Below are 15,085 nucleotides of genomic sequence, written 5' to 3' on the forward strand. Positions count from 1 at the left end.
GCAATTGATCACGATTGGTTTGAAGAACATTCTCGACAATTCGAGAAAATGACTTGGCCTCCCAGATCGTCCTACATGAATCCCATCAGACATTTATGGGATGTAACGGAGAGGTCAGTCGTGAACAAAATCGTGCACCGGCAGCACCTTTGCAGTTATGGATAGCTAAATAGGCAGCCAGCACGGCTCAAAATTTCTTCGGAGGACTTCCAACGATTTGTCGAGTCTATGCCAGCGAGGTCGAGCTGCTGCACTACGCCGGGCAAAAGGGGAGGTATCCCATGACTTCCTATGTTTTAAGATGTTAATCGAATATTTTGGTTGCATCTTGTATTGCAAGTAGACTGGACTGCAGTGTCATTTCTCAAAACACCTTAGCATGCTACAAAAGCATCACTGCTCTAAATTGATACAACAAAGCTTCAGCGCAAAGAAATATTCCAGGGGTTATTTCACGCAGTGTTGCTTGTCTGTTAGCAGTGAAAACTCTATGCAAACGCCGGTGCTCTTGGTCGTTATGTGACGGCCGTCGGCCACTACGCTGTCCGTGGAGAGAGTAAATGCCTGAAATCTGGTATTCTAAGTACAGTCCTGACACTGTGGATCTGGGAATACTGAATTCCCTAACGATTTCCGAAACGGAATGTCCCATGCACACATCGCATTCAGAATCTTAATTCCCGTCGCGCGGCCATGGTCACGTCGCAAACCTTTTCACGTAAATCACCTGAGTACAAATGATAGCTCCGTCAATGCACTGCCCTTTTATATCTTGTGTGCGCGATGCTACCGCCATCTGTATAAGTGTATATCGTTATCTCATGACTTTTGTAACCTCAGTGGCCGCGCGGGGTTGGCGCGCGGTCTACGGTGTCTTGTCCTCCTATTAATGTCATGAAATGTATCCACAAACTGCGAATACGATACCGCCATAGCTATAAAATTTACTGGAAACAAATGAAATTTCAGCCGGACCACGACTCGAACCCGGATTTCCAGCTTTACACGAGCAGTAGCCTCAACCTTTTCAGCTATCTGAGCACGCTTCGCAGACAGACCCCATACTTCCAGATGTGCAGTGTGTGCTTCCTATCGTAGCGCTCGCACAAATGTGTGGTTCCCACACCTGGAGAGACTTATCTAGTTTTCTCATGATGTTCCCTTGGCTTTGGCACGAAATACATTAGTGCAGTATCGGTACAGTTTGATGCAATGTTCCTTCATAGGTGCATATATGTCCGAAGGAACAGACCGTCCCTGTCTGGCACAAATGTTCTTCTGTTTCCAGTGGGATCCGCATCAGATGGGACTGACGAAGGAATCGAAAAAGTTCAGAGAAGGTATGTTCGTTTTGTGTTATCGATTAATAGGGGAGAGAGTGCAACGGATATGATACGCGAATTGGGGTGGCAATCATTAAAACAAAGGCATTTTCTGTCGCGGCAGGATTTTCCCATGAAATTTCGATCATCAACTTTCTTCTCTGATTGCAAAAATATTTTGTTGGCGCCGACCCGCACAGGGAGGAATGATCATCATGAAATAAAGCAAGAGAAATCAGAGCCACGAGAAGATTTAAGTGCTCGTTTATCCAGCGTGCCGTCCGAGAATGGAACGGTACAGAAATGTTACGAATTAAGACACAAGGGAATTACTTGACAGCAGGCATAGATTTAAATCTATAGGGAAAGTTGAAAATTTGTGCTGGATGGGATTTGAACCCGGATCTCCTGCTTACTAGCAGATGTGCTGACAACTGCCGTCCGGGTGGCCGAGCGGTTCTAGGCGCTACAGTCTGGAACAGCGTGACCGCTACGGCCGCAGTTTCGAGTCCTGCCTCGGGCATGGATGTGTGTGATGTCCTTAGGTTTAAGTAGTTCTAAGTTCTAGGGGATTGATAACCTCAGAATTTAAGTCCCATATTGCTCAGAGCCATTTTGCTGACAACTATACCATCCGGTCGCAGAGGTCATCGCAACTGCACGAACTATCCTACCATGGGTCCCGTCAGTCCTGCTCAACTTATCCATGCACTACTGTTGTAGCGCCCCTTGCCCATTATCCTCATTACTCGTGACATTTGCCTATTCCTGCAAAAGTACGAGTGTGTTGCGCGCTCGCACTGGAGTGATGAATTAATCGTCCTCGCCTTAAATTATACAAAGTGTCAGTTCTTTCGGACATATCCTAAGTTTATAGCTGTGGTGGTACCGTATTCGCAATTGGCGAATACATTTCATGATTCAATATGGCTATAAATCTTTAGCAGTGTCTCTTTGCATGGAACTTTACAGACACTGAACTAATGTATTTCAAACTGAAGCCCAAACGAGAAAACTTAATAAGTCTTTCCATGTGCGGGAAACACAGAACTGTGCGAGCACTTTGGGAAGCAGATGGGACGTATGTTAGTTTGGTCTGTGCGTGAAGCGTGCTCGGATAGCCGAAACAGTTGAGGCGACCGCTCGCGTAAAGCGGGAAATCCGGGTTCGAATCTCGGTCCAGCTCAAATGTTCATTTGTTTCCAGTAAAATAGACCTTAAGTAATGATTAGGAAGGTAGTTCCGTTCAGTAGGTCCATCTGTAGTAAAGCACAGTAGTGTACGAAAAACTTTTGCGTAGACGATCTCTGTCCTTAAACGTAACGTCTGCTGCTGTCACCTTGGGCGAAAATCTCAAGAGTGCTATCTTGGAATAGAGAATGTAAAGGGACTGGCGGCAAACGCCACTTTTAATCTTAAGACAATCAATTGTGGCCTTCAGCTTAACAACAGGTCTCTCTGCTTCAGTAACCATGCCTTGACTTACAGCCGTCATGTGCAGATTAAAATAAAACACTTCAAGTCTGCGATTACGCGAACACAATATCCTGAAGAGCGATACCCATTCGTGACAGGCGCGGTCAAACTACGGTTTTATCCCTGGAAAATAATTTTATAGCACCGTTTACATAAAAACGAAAGCAAAAGGAGGTCGCGTGGTAGAGGCGGTCGAGGAGAGAGAAACGGGCGCGAAGCCCAGAGTCGGGAGACTGGGTGACGCATGCTGCCTCCCCCCGCTGTACCTGTCTCTCGTCCGTCGGCAAGTCGTTAGCGTCTCCGCAGGACAGATGGACAATACACACACACACACACACACACACACACACACACACTAGCGCGCGCGTACGCAAAATCCTTTCGATATTTATAATGTGTTGCAAAATTGGCCCTCACGACTGGCATAACGACTCATCACCTTGCGCACAAAATAACCCTTAACAATGGACGAAGAGAAATTTGGCACTCACAGATAAGATCAGGCTCATCTCTCTCTCTCTCTCTCTCTCTCTCCGCTGCCATCAACAGATCATTCGGAACGATAAGCTGTTAAAAGAAATTTAGCCTATTCGCTGTGGAATTGGAGCATGCGACAGCGATACAGCCATCGATGGAGCTATTAAGAGGTCTATAATTGTTATTGGTGATTGCCTGATCTGGCACTGGTATGCACGTTCTCCCTTCTCTCTCCTCGTCGCCAGCAACATATATGAAGGGACTTCAAAAAGTAAATTACGCATTACTATGGTAGGCGAAGAAACTTTTATTGAATGCTGCAATACACTTCAAAGTGACACAGACATAAGACACTATTTTTCAGTATAGTCACCAAGTCTCTGTAAATAACGGTCGGAACATTCACTTCCTCGACGACAGAAATCCGATACCTGGTCACGGAGACATTAGAGAACTGCTGTTGAAAGTCATCGTCATTGGAAGCCACTTTCCCCTGCGGTTGTTGTGAATCAGTTCCTCCATTCAAAAAAAAAAAGTTCAAATGGCTCTGAGCACTATGGGACTTAACTTCTATGGTCATCAGTCCCCTAGAACTTAGAACTACTTAAACCTAACAAACCTAAGGACATCCCACACATCCATGCCCGAGGCAGGATTCGTACCTGCGACGGTAGCAGTCGCGCGGTTCCAGACTGAAGCGCATTACAACCGCTCCGCCACACCGCCGGCAGTTCCTCGTTTGCCTGGATATTGTTGTCTGTGGTCGATGGGCTTCCTCCCCGATAAGCACTAACGTCTGTGCACCCTTGATCAAATAGTTGGCAGGATTTCACTGTGACTGGGCGTGACGTTGCACTTTGTCCATGTACCGCCAGAACTTCACAGTGAGCCTGTGGGAACTATACACGTTTTGGCCACAAGAATCGTACACTCCCCCATACTTTAACTTTCGAGAGTGTTTCCAGTTGCTGCGAGGTTTCACTCGCGCACTGAGATGCACTGATGTACGTACCGAAGCAGAACTGTGTCTGCAGGAAGTCTGGAGTAGGTACTCTCTTCTGACGATGTGTCAATAATTATTGCACAGTGGTCTTAGCGTGGGACAACATTTCGAACTTACTTTCTGAAGTCTGGATTTGCTATAATTTTCCGAAAGTTGAACTGTAGAGGCGAAAGACTGCATCCCTGTATTACAGACCTCTTATTCCGAGCACTTCGTTCTTGGTCTTCCATTCTTATTCTCCCTCTTGATATCAACCTGACTGGTTTGATGTGGCCCGCCGCAATTGTTCTCTTTTCTGCCAATCTCTTTATCTCGGAATAGCACTTTAGCATCTGCGTCCTACGTCGTCAGTTGTTTGCTGGATATATACCAGTCTTGATCTCAGTTCTTACCTTGATGTCTTAACAAGTTTCATATCATGTTTTCTACATGTCAGTGTTTTCCATATACACTACTGGGCATTAAAATTGCTACACCACGAAGATGACGTGCTACAGAGGCGAAATTTAAGCGACAGGAAGAAGATGCTCCGATATGCAAATGATTAGCTTTTCAGAGCATTCACACAAGGTTGGAGCCGGTGGCGACACCTACAACGTGCTGACATGAAGCAAGTTTCCAACCGATTTCTCATACACAAACAGCAGTTGACCGGCGTTGCCTGGTGAAACGTCGTTGTGATGCCTCGTGTAAGGAGGAGAAATGCGTACCATCACGTTTTCGACTTTGATAAATGTCAGATTGTAGCCTATCGCGATTGCGGTTTATCGTATCGCGACATTGCTGCTCGCAGTGGTCGAGATCCGATGACTGTTAGCAGAATATGGAATCGGTGGGTTCATGAGAGTAATACGGTACGCCGTGCTGGATCCCAACGGCCTCGTATCACTAGCAGTCGAGATGACATGCATCTTATCCGCATGGCTGTAACGGATCGTGCAGCCACGTCTCGATCCCTGAGTCAACAGATGGGGACGTTTGCAAGACAACAACCATCTGCACGAACAGTTCGACGTCGTTTGCAGCAGCATGGACTGTCAGCTCGGAGACCATGGCTGCGGTTACCCTTGACACTGCATCACAGACAGGAGCGCCTGCGAAGGTGTACTCAACGACGAAGCTCGTTGCACGAATGAAAAAACGTCATTTTTTCGGATGTTCCAGGTTCTGTTTACAGCATCATGATGTTCGCATCCGTGTTTGACGACATCGCTACGAACGCACATTGGAAGCGTGTATTCGTCATCGCCACACTGGCGTATCACCCGGCGTGATGGTATGGGGTGCCATTGGTTACACGTCTCGGTCACCTCTTGTTCGGATTGACGGCACTTTGAGCAGTGGACGTCACATTTCAGATGTGTTGCGACCCGTGGCTCTACCCTTCATTCGATCCCTTCGAAACCCTACATTTCAGCAGGATAATGCACGACCGCATGTTGCAGGTCCTGTATGGGCCTTTCTGGATACAGAAAATGTTCGACTGCTGCCCTGGCCATCAAATTCTCCAGATCTCTCACCAATTGAAAACGTCTGGTCAATGGTGGCCGAGCAACTGGCTCGTCACTATACGCCAGTCACTACTCTTTATGATCTGTGGTATCGTGTTGAAGCTGCGTGGGCAGCTGTACCTGTACACGCCATCCAAGCTCAGTTTGACTCAATGTCCAGGCGTATCAAGGCCGCATTACGGCCAGAGGTGGTTGTTCTGGGTACTGATTTCTCAGGATCTATGCACTCAAACTGCGTGAAAATGTAATCACGTGTCTGTTCTAGTATAATAGATTTGTCCAATGAATACCCGTTTATCATCTGCATTTCTTCTTGGTGTAGCAATTTTAATGGCCAGTAGTGTATTACTTTCTTCGCCGATTCTGCGAAGAATCTCGTCCTACTCTCGTTGTATCACGGTCTGCTGCTGTAGATATTACTCTATATTCGTCTGACCGGAAATCTCCATCCTTGATCCATTTCCCTTCACTGATCACCTCTACATCTAGATTGGGCCTTTGTATTTCCCTCTTCAGATTTTCTAGCTGGCCTATCATGTTTCAACTTCTGGCAGTCCACTCTCCACACCGTAGAATGTTACCCTTTGATTGGTTAAGTAATCTTACCCTCATGGCAACCTTCTCCTTGGCAGTCCCCTCCAGGAGGTGTGAATGGAGGACTAACCCTAATTATTAGGCATTGGAGTGACGATCATAACACTTGTCCAACTATGGACACCGAGGTCTGTGGATACACGTTGCGTGTCTTTCATGTAGTGGTTTTTATTATGTTCTGCATCCTCATGCCGCTGAACATTGCCAATTCTTTCGCCTCGCCTAAAGTCTCCCTGCTCCTCCACCCTCCTTGACTGCTTAAATCAGAAGTCTTCGGCTGCCATTGCTGACGATTTTGTTTTTCAAAATTTAAGCAATAGTTCGGCTCGGGATTCATGACGTTTTGATTGCTAGTCAAAGACTGTACACCTAGAGCATGAGTGCTCATTTATCCTTATCGGTGCGAAAAAAAATGACTGAAACTTCTGGGCTACGCTTTGCACTTATGTTAAAGATAACAAATGATTATTTCATGTTAAAATAGTTTCTCTCTCATCGTGAATTTTCGCTTCTTATTTGGAATTTTTGTCGTCTGATAGTTTTCTTTATCATAGATGAAGAACAAAAAGCAGTATCTTTGGTGGTGAATCGTCATCCTCTAAACGGATGCGCTTCACAGTTGTGTCCTTATGTAACTATAGCCTCACTCTAGACATTGTAGGCATTTTCGAGCATTCTGTTTATCACAGGGGAATACTCGAATGCGCCTTCTACGATGAACTACCGTGCCTTTCCATGACAATACGTAAATTTCCTATTAAGAGCATCTGTCATTTCATGGTGCAACGCCCACCCAACGTTTTAGGCTTCCTCTATTGGGCAGTATAAACAATCATTAAAAGCTGATCTTCCTTCTTTTCTCTCACTTCCGAGTTGGCTGCAGTGCAATAAGTGCAGAATGTGTTGTGGCAAGATGGACGCGGGACAACAATGTGGCAAGCAGATTAGGTACGGGTGGTTCCAGAAGGAAACAGCACGAGAAGGTCGTAGGGTTGTTCGACTAGCTCTCACCAATACGTGTATGACAAAAGCTGAAAATCGGGCATAAGTTATCGGCGGAATGTAATCTCGAACAGTCAGGAATAGATTGGGCGCAAAAAGTGACTGAGTAATTCTATTGTATTATTACTTGCATTATCAAGGTCGTTTGTGCTTGGACGCGGCAATTTCTTGCGTATTTTAAGAAAGTTGTAACGAGACAGTCGGTAACGAATCACAGATTATTTACACACAAATATTGACTCCGACAACTTGAGAGCTGTGGTATGAATCACTCTTGACGGGCTAGAGAGAGGAAGAAAGGGAGGTTCACATGGCTCTGACCACTATGGGACTTAACATCTGAGGTCATCAGTCCCCTAGAACTTAGAACTAGTTAAACCTAACTAACCTAAGGACATCACACACATCCATGCCCGAGGCAGGATTCGAACCTGCGACCTTAGCAGTCGCGCGTTTCCGGACTGAAGCGCCTAGAACCGCTCGGCCACCGCGGCCGGCGAAGAAAGAGAGGAGGGGAGGGGAGGAGAGAGCGAGAGAGGGGGGGTGGAGAGGGGGGAAGAGTTGCCAGCAAATTGTGGGCTTCGGCTGTGAAAAAAAGCGGGGACGAAAGAATGACAGGGGCGCAGTTGCTATGCGTCGTTTACAACCAACGCAACGGAGAAGACTCGCTTTGATGACGTAGAACAAAAATCAACTCTGTCATTGACTGGCATTCTCTCGTTTTCAGCGATAAGTGCAGACTCAGTTTGTGGTGGTCAGATCGACGCCAGCGAGTTGGTAAGATAGAAGGCCTGCTGAATGTTCGCAGGAAACAGACAGGTCTCCTGAAGAGCCATGCCTCTTCCATTCCTGGAATCATGGTGTGAAGCAGGACTGATATGGCTAATTGTTAGAGGGAGGCTGATTGCTCTCCAGTATGTGGCAAGACAGGTAAAGTGCTGGTGTGATACCCTCCAGACCCAAGGCACCAAATGTCATTCTCAAACAGGACCACGCGGAACTCGCACAGTGCAGTTTGCATCACAACTGACGTAATGGTAGTACGGTTCCTGTACTGGTCTCCAAGTCCCCTCATTTGTCACCATCAGAGCACGTTTGAGATGCGATGGAAAGATGGATGCTCTTACACTAGCCACCAGCTAAAAATCTACATGCGTTGACACAGCATGTTTCAAGCAAGATATGAAATTCCTTAAGGTAACATTCGGAGGCTGTTTCCCTTCATGTGACAATGAATCGAAGAATTTAATCGTGCCTGTGGGGGACACAATTGATACTGATTATCTTCATGGACATACGCTGTGAATTAAATGGCAGTTTAATCATATAACCCAAGCTGTCCAACGGATCGTACTTTACGCTCACCTTTTACAAAAGTAATCTAGTCATGTACATCATATTGTAAAATTCTGAATAAAATATTAACTGTTTTAATGAATTCTCTTACCAGGGTCTATAATTGTTTAAATTTTTTAGAATTAGACTTAATCCAATTAGACTTTAGTAGTAGCTGGTGCTTCTCACAACAAATGTCATTTTCAGTATTTTCAGGTTCTGGACTCCACTTAAACATCTGTACCTCTTTAAAAAATGTACGCTATCATGTGATAGCGATAGGCACATTTACAGATGGCGGTAGAGTCGCGTACACAGGGCAGTGCATTGACGGACCTGTCATTTGTACTCAGGTGATTCATGTGAAAGGGTTTCCGACCTGATTATGGCTGCACGAGGGAATTAACAGTCGTCGAACGAGGAATGGTAGCTGGAGCTAGAGACGCATGGGACATTCCATTTTCAGCATTCCGAGATCCACAATATCAATAATGTGTCGAGAAAACCACATTTCAGGCATTGCCTCTCACAATGGACAACATAGTGGCCGACGGCCTTCACGTAACGACGAGATTGGCAGCGCTTACGTAGAGTTATCAGTGCTACCACACAAGGAAAAATAACAGCAGAAATCAATGTTGGATTACGACGAACGTATCCGATAGGACACATCGGCAAAACTTGGCGTTAAAGGGGTACGGCAGCAGACGACCGACGGGAGTGCCTTTGCTAACGGCACGAAATCGCCTGCAGCGCCTCTCCTGGACTCTTGACCATATCAGTTTGCCCCTACACGACTGAAAAACCCTGGCCTGGTCATATGAACCCTGTTTTCTGATGGTAAGAGCTGATGGTAGGGTTCGAGTGTGGCGCCGATCCCACGACGCCATAGACCCAAGTTGTGAATGAGGTACTGTGCAAGCGGTCGTATCTTCACGATTGTGTGCTTTGTTTACATGGAACGGACTGTGTCCTCTGGTCCAACTGGACCTATCACTGACTGGAAATTGTTCCCTTTGGCTACCTGGAGACCATTTTCAGCCGTTCACTGACTTCATGTTTCCAAACAACGATGGAATTTTTATGGATGAGAATGCGCCTTGCCACTGGTCCACAATTGTTCGGGATTAGTTGCAAGAACATTTTGCACAGTTTGAGCCGACGATTTGACAACCTAGATCACCCGACATCAAACATGTATGGGACAGAGAGATCAGTTCGTCACAGTATCCTGCACCGGCAACGCTTTTGCAATTACGGATGGCTCTAGAGGCAGCGCGACTCAGCGTTTCTACAGAGGGCTACCAACGATTTGTTGACTCCATGCCACATCGAGTTGCCGCACTGTACCGAGCAAAAGGAGGTATTAGGAAGTATCCCATTACTTTAGTCATCTCAGTATTTGTTGTGAATAAACATAAAAAACAGTTAATGAAATTTGTCTTTTTTAAAAAACTTTTTTTTTTATGGTCAAGAATATATCCCCCGCCCCCTGACGCCGTTGGTAGTATACGTTGTTGGGTTCATGATATAACATGTTTCATGTCCGCCAGCTTAGCTGACCTCACACACCGAGGTCAAAAAGACGCTAGGGACCAGCTATTAGCGAAACCAGTGGAGGTGATTGAGGTGCTCACATTCGGGCAGCGTCGGCGCGTGCAGGTGCTGCGACGCCTGCTGGTGCGAGTTGCCGTTGAGGTGGGCGTGCGTGTGCGCGTGCGCGTGCGCGGGCCGCGCGCCGCCGTGCGCCGTGACGAGGCTCAGCGGCGACACCTGGCCCACGGCGCCCGCGCGCCCGCCCCCGCCGCCGCCCCCGCTGGCCGCAGCCACCGCCGCGGCGGCCGCCGCCGCAGCCGCCACCGGGCCGGCCGCGCTCGCCGCCGCCACCGCCGCCATGTCCGAGTAGGCGCCGCCGTAGCTGCTGCGCCGGCCCTCGCGCCGGTTGCCGTCGATGGCCGCCTGCAGCTCCTGCGGCGTGCTCAGGCCGCGCCGCTCGCACTCGTACGGGTACAGGTACTTCATGTACCTGCAACACACGCGGCGCCACTTATAGTTGCCACCAGCTTCATACTTGGCATCATCCCTTGTACTGCAAGACAATGGAGGCTCTGACGACCGGATGTCACAGTTGCTGATGAGCTTTCCCGGTTGTTCGGCCGTAGTCGAAGAAACTTTTGTGTTGGCGATGTTTTGCACAGAGCTGCGCTGGACATTTTCGGAGAAGCTCCTGGCGACGCTCAGTCTTGCGTCTTAAGGAGTGCCTCCGTAGGTGCCCAGCGCAGCTCTGAACCGGGAACCGACAAGTTTCTTCGAAGACCCATTCAGTAAGAAACGAGCTGGAAACTGTAAAATGAAAACCTCTGAACGGGTCATTGGCGTTGCCCACGGAAGAAGATGTGGTCCTTATGAGAGCGCTGAGGCCCCAAATTCGCCACTAGAGGGGCATGGCCGCACACCTACGTGACGACAGAGCGAGTACTTTCGCCCTTCGACCGTCCACTGTACTCAGTTGTGCTGAAAACAGAGAAATGGAGGCTTCAAAAAAGGAGCACAGGCGGTGTACGACGTTTCCTGAAAGTGGGAGGAAACGGGAAGCGGAAATTTGATCGAAGAGGGCTACAAGGGTCGAGGCGTGGCACAAGTGATTCAAGGAAGGAAGGACGTCGTTGCCCGATGACGCAAGATGTGGAACGCCACGCCGCACTATCGATAGAATTGTTCAAGAGATGGATGTCCTCATTATTGAAGACCGGCGAGTGACGGGGGCAGCCGATGTTCCAAGGGTTGCATTGAGCGTCGGAATTGCAACGGATATCCAATTCTTTCCATACACTCGTGCCATTCGTCGATGGATTTTCGTTGCCGCTGTAACGCGCTACACCCCTTGCTCTTCTTTTGAAGCCTCTATGTTCTCCGTTTCCAGCACTACTGAGTGCAGGGGACGGCCGCTATGTTACCACATCGGTGTTCGCCCCTCTCCCTCTAGCAGCCAGTTTGGGACCTCATCACTCTAATAGAGCCTGTACCTTCTAAAACGGCATTATGATTCCTTCAGGTATTGTTGTTGTTGTTTTTTTTTTTTTCAAATGACCATAACACTTAAAGAGAACAAAGCATCAGACCTCCAGTAAGATTTCACATGGAAAAGGCGGCGCAGCCCAGATTTACTGACAGTCTCTTGCGCAGTGAATGGTCCTGGAAAAAAACACATGTTACTCCTGTTCACAAAAAGGGCAATAGATCGGACCACGCTATAAATACAAGAAAAAGAATATGACGATCACTGTGGTGGTAGTGATGATGCTGTAACTCTAACCTATAATAGAAAGAAATGCTAATTATTATGACAAAAGCATCTGAAACTTTCATAATGTGCCCATAACAAATAATTCTGTGTGCTACTAGATATTTATATGTGTGTATTATGTTGGCAAATTGCACATTTTCTATTCATAAATGATTTTTGAAAAGAATAAAGAAAATGCACAGAATTTCACACAAATATCTCTGGCGACCATCTGTTGCACATAGTAAGCAAAACAATATGACCTTTCTGGAGGAAGATCGACTTCTGTCCCTTTGCAAGAGTCCTGTTACGTATCTTGTGCCTGTATTCCTACTAAAACTAAACTGCCCCTAAGCCAGATTCCTTCCCATTACATGGCCGGTAACACACTTTTGGCTGCATGTGAAAACCAGGTTTAATGGCTAAACGTTTGTTTGATAGTTCAGTTAGTCTAGAGATTACGAAAATGAAGAGTACGGTGGCTTTTCATTCCTCAAATACATTTCTTTAGAATTTTATGCGCTTTCCTCCATGCCGCCTATCGGTGCAACCGTGGTGTAAAATTCCTCGTTCGCGGCTCCCCAACACAGTTTCACACCGCTCACTGCCAATCTAGTAGCTGCAGATTGAACGCTGTTGCCGAGTGTCAGCTGGCTACAGCACCCTTTGGAATCAGTGGAATCAGACACTACAAGGTGTATGAACATATTCCCCATAACATGATTTCACTGAAAATATAGTCACTAAGAGCGTTTCTCTACAGTATGCCCGAGCGTGGCTACTTAATGCAGAGCATTATACACTCTAAGAAGAGAAAAAAAATCGCACTGGGTACAGGAATTATCCGAATGAGACGGAAATAAGTAGATGTGAAGTAAATGTACAGACAAACAAATGAAAACAATTTCAGAAAAGAATGGATGATTTATTCAAGAGAAAGAGCTTCACAAATTGTGCAATCAATAACGTGTTGATCCACATCCAGCCCTTATGCAAGCTGTTATCCGTCATGTCACTGATTGATAGGGTTGTTGAATCTCCTCCTGAGGGATATAGTGCCAAATTATGTCCATTTATTCCGTTAGATCGTCAAAATTTCGAGTTCGTTGGAGGGCCCTCCCCATAACGATCCAAACGTTCTCAATCGGGAAGAGATCCGGCGACCTCTCTGGCCAAGGTAGGGCTTAGCAAGCACGAAGAAAAGCAGTAAAAACTATCGCCGTGTGCGAACGGCATTAGGTTGCTGAAATGTGAGCCCAGGATGGCTTGCAATGACAAGTTGAAAACGTTTGGAGCATTACGGGGAGGGCGCTCCTTGCTCGAGATTTTGACTAATGCAATAACTGGACAGTATTTGGCACTATACCCTCAGCAGAGCATCCAACAAGTGTATCAATCAATGAATAAATGATTTCTTAAAGGCCAGAGGTGGACCAACGCGTTATTGACTTTCTCAATTTGTGAAGCTCTTTCTCTTGAATAAATCATCCACTTATTCTGAAATTGTTATCATTTGTTTGTCTGTACATGTACATCACATCTACTGACTTTCGTGCTATTCAGAAAACTCCTTCGTTGTGCGTCTTTTTTTTTGTTCTAGGGTGTACTATACCTGTCAAATAAATTCAGATTTCACAGCGTTTGCGCTATTTTGTTCACAGAGATAATCTTGGTGCAACTTACGGAGAAGTACCTCTCATTTCGGTGAGAGGGCAACCTTAAATACTGTGGTGTCACCGCCAGACATCACACTTGCTAGGTGGTAGCCTTTAAATCGGCCGCGGTCCGTTAATATACGACGGACCCGCGTGTCGCCACTGTCAGTGATGGCAGACCGAGCGCCGTCACACGGCAGGTCTAGAGACAGATCCTAGCACTCGCCCCAGTTGTACAGCCGACTTTGCTAGCGAAGCTACATTGACAACTACGCTCTCATTTGCCGAGACGATAGTAAGCATAGCCTTCAGCTACGTCATTTGCTACGACCTAGCAAGGCGCCATAGCATTTGATAATTATTATTGTGAAGCCTGTACAGTAACGAGAGATGTTCTACAATTGTGGATTAAAGTTAAGTATTCTACCAGTTACTCTTGTTTTGCTAGTCTTATTTCTCTGACCTGTTCCAGACCTCACGCCAGCCTGCGTGTGCTTAATCGCGTGCCTTTCGGCTTCCTCCAACCTCCGTGAATTGGCTCCTGCCAATTCACAACAAATACTATGTGGTGTGTGGCTATATAGCTTTACTTGCTCAGAGACTTAATTTGAACCCAACTGAACTTGTTCTGGAATTTCGATTTTGCCCCACAATGATCCACTTCTGTGCTTATTAACAGCGATGCTGCAAGGGTACGATCCTAGGAAATCTTCCACCACTTGATTGAATATATAGACGCGGTAATGGGATTCGTCAAAGGAAAAGAGTGGAGCATCTTTCTCTTAATTCCCAAGTTTAAGGATAGTTTGTGTACCCACTGTCTAGTTTGTAGCACAGGTATTATTTCTAGTTATTTGTTCGTATGAAATGAACGGAAAAATTTGACAAGAGCAAACTGTCTGTGTGATACCTCGATCCCTTTACATTCCAGGAAAACGGAAGACCTCGTTGCACGCGGGTTGTCTCGGCCAAGAAAAGCGCCTCTGGCAGGGTCCTCCCTCGCCTCGCGCCCAGATGGCGAGCCACCCCAGGCGGGCGGCGAACAATAGCAGGGGCGGCACGCCACGTGTTCCCCGTTCGTGACGGAATTAGCAGCGTGTGCAGAATGCCGGGCCGGACCGCGGCCATCAGCGAGGGGCCGGCATGGAAAACAGGAAGACGCCGTCAGGGCGGCGGCGCTAGGGTTTCAGCGGCTGACATCGGCATCCGCCGGCCGCCCGCTCGCCCTAATAAATGCGATCCCACCGCCGCGCCGGTGGCCACACTCCGCGTCTCCTCTCGACTTCCTCTCTCCCATGTACGCTAGACGTGGCTCGCGACCGTGTCGTCTTTTTGGACCTGAGCTATGCTACTCGTTTGATACTGTTCGCCATCTCTTCCTACTGTGCCCTTTACCTCCCAAGAAATGAAAGAAAGCCATTTCG

General features: G+C 47.1%; 1 protein-coding gene across 1 annotated transcript in view; it reads right to left on the reverse strand.

Annotated features, from left to right (window-relative positions):
- Nucleotides 1-15,085, reverse strand: part of LOC126088259 (protein dead ringer-like) — a 482,246-nt gene that overhangs the window by 19,308 nt on the left and 447,853 nt on the right. Inside the window, exons 5-6 of the mRNA XM_049906388.1 lie at nucleotides 10,626-10,746; nucleotides 10,358-10,484 (exon numbers count right to left, since the gene is read on the reverse strand). Coding sequence (XP_049762345.1) covers nucleotides 10,358-10,484; nucleotides 10,626-10,746 — 248 coding nt within the window. The remainder of the gene's footprint in view (nucleotides 1-10,357; nucleotides 10,485-10,625; nucleotides 10,747-15,085) is intronic.

Source organism: Schistocerca cancellata, chromosome 6, assembly GCF_023864275.1.
Source record: "Schistocerca cancellata isolate TAMUIC-IGC-003103 chromosome 6, iqSchCanc2.1, whole genome shotgun sequence".
In the NCBI taxonomy this organism is placed as follows: domain Eukaryota; kingdom Metazoa; phylum Arthropoda; class Insecta; order Orthoptera; family Acrididae; genus Schistocerca; species Schistocerca cancellata.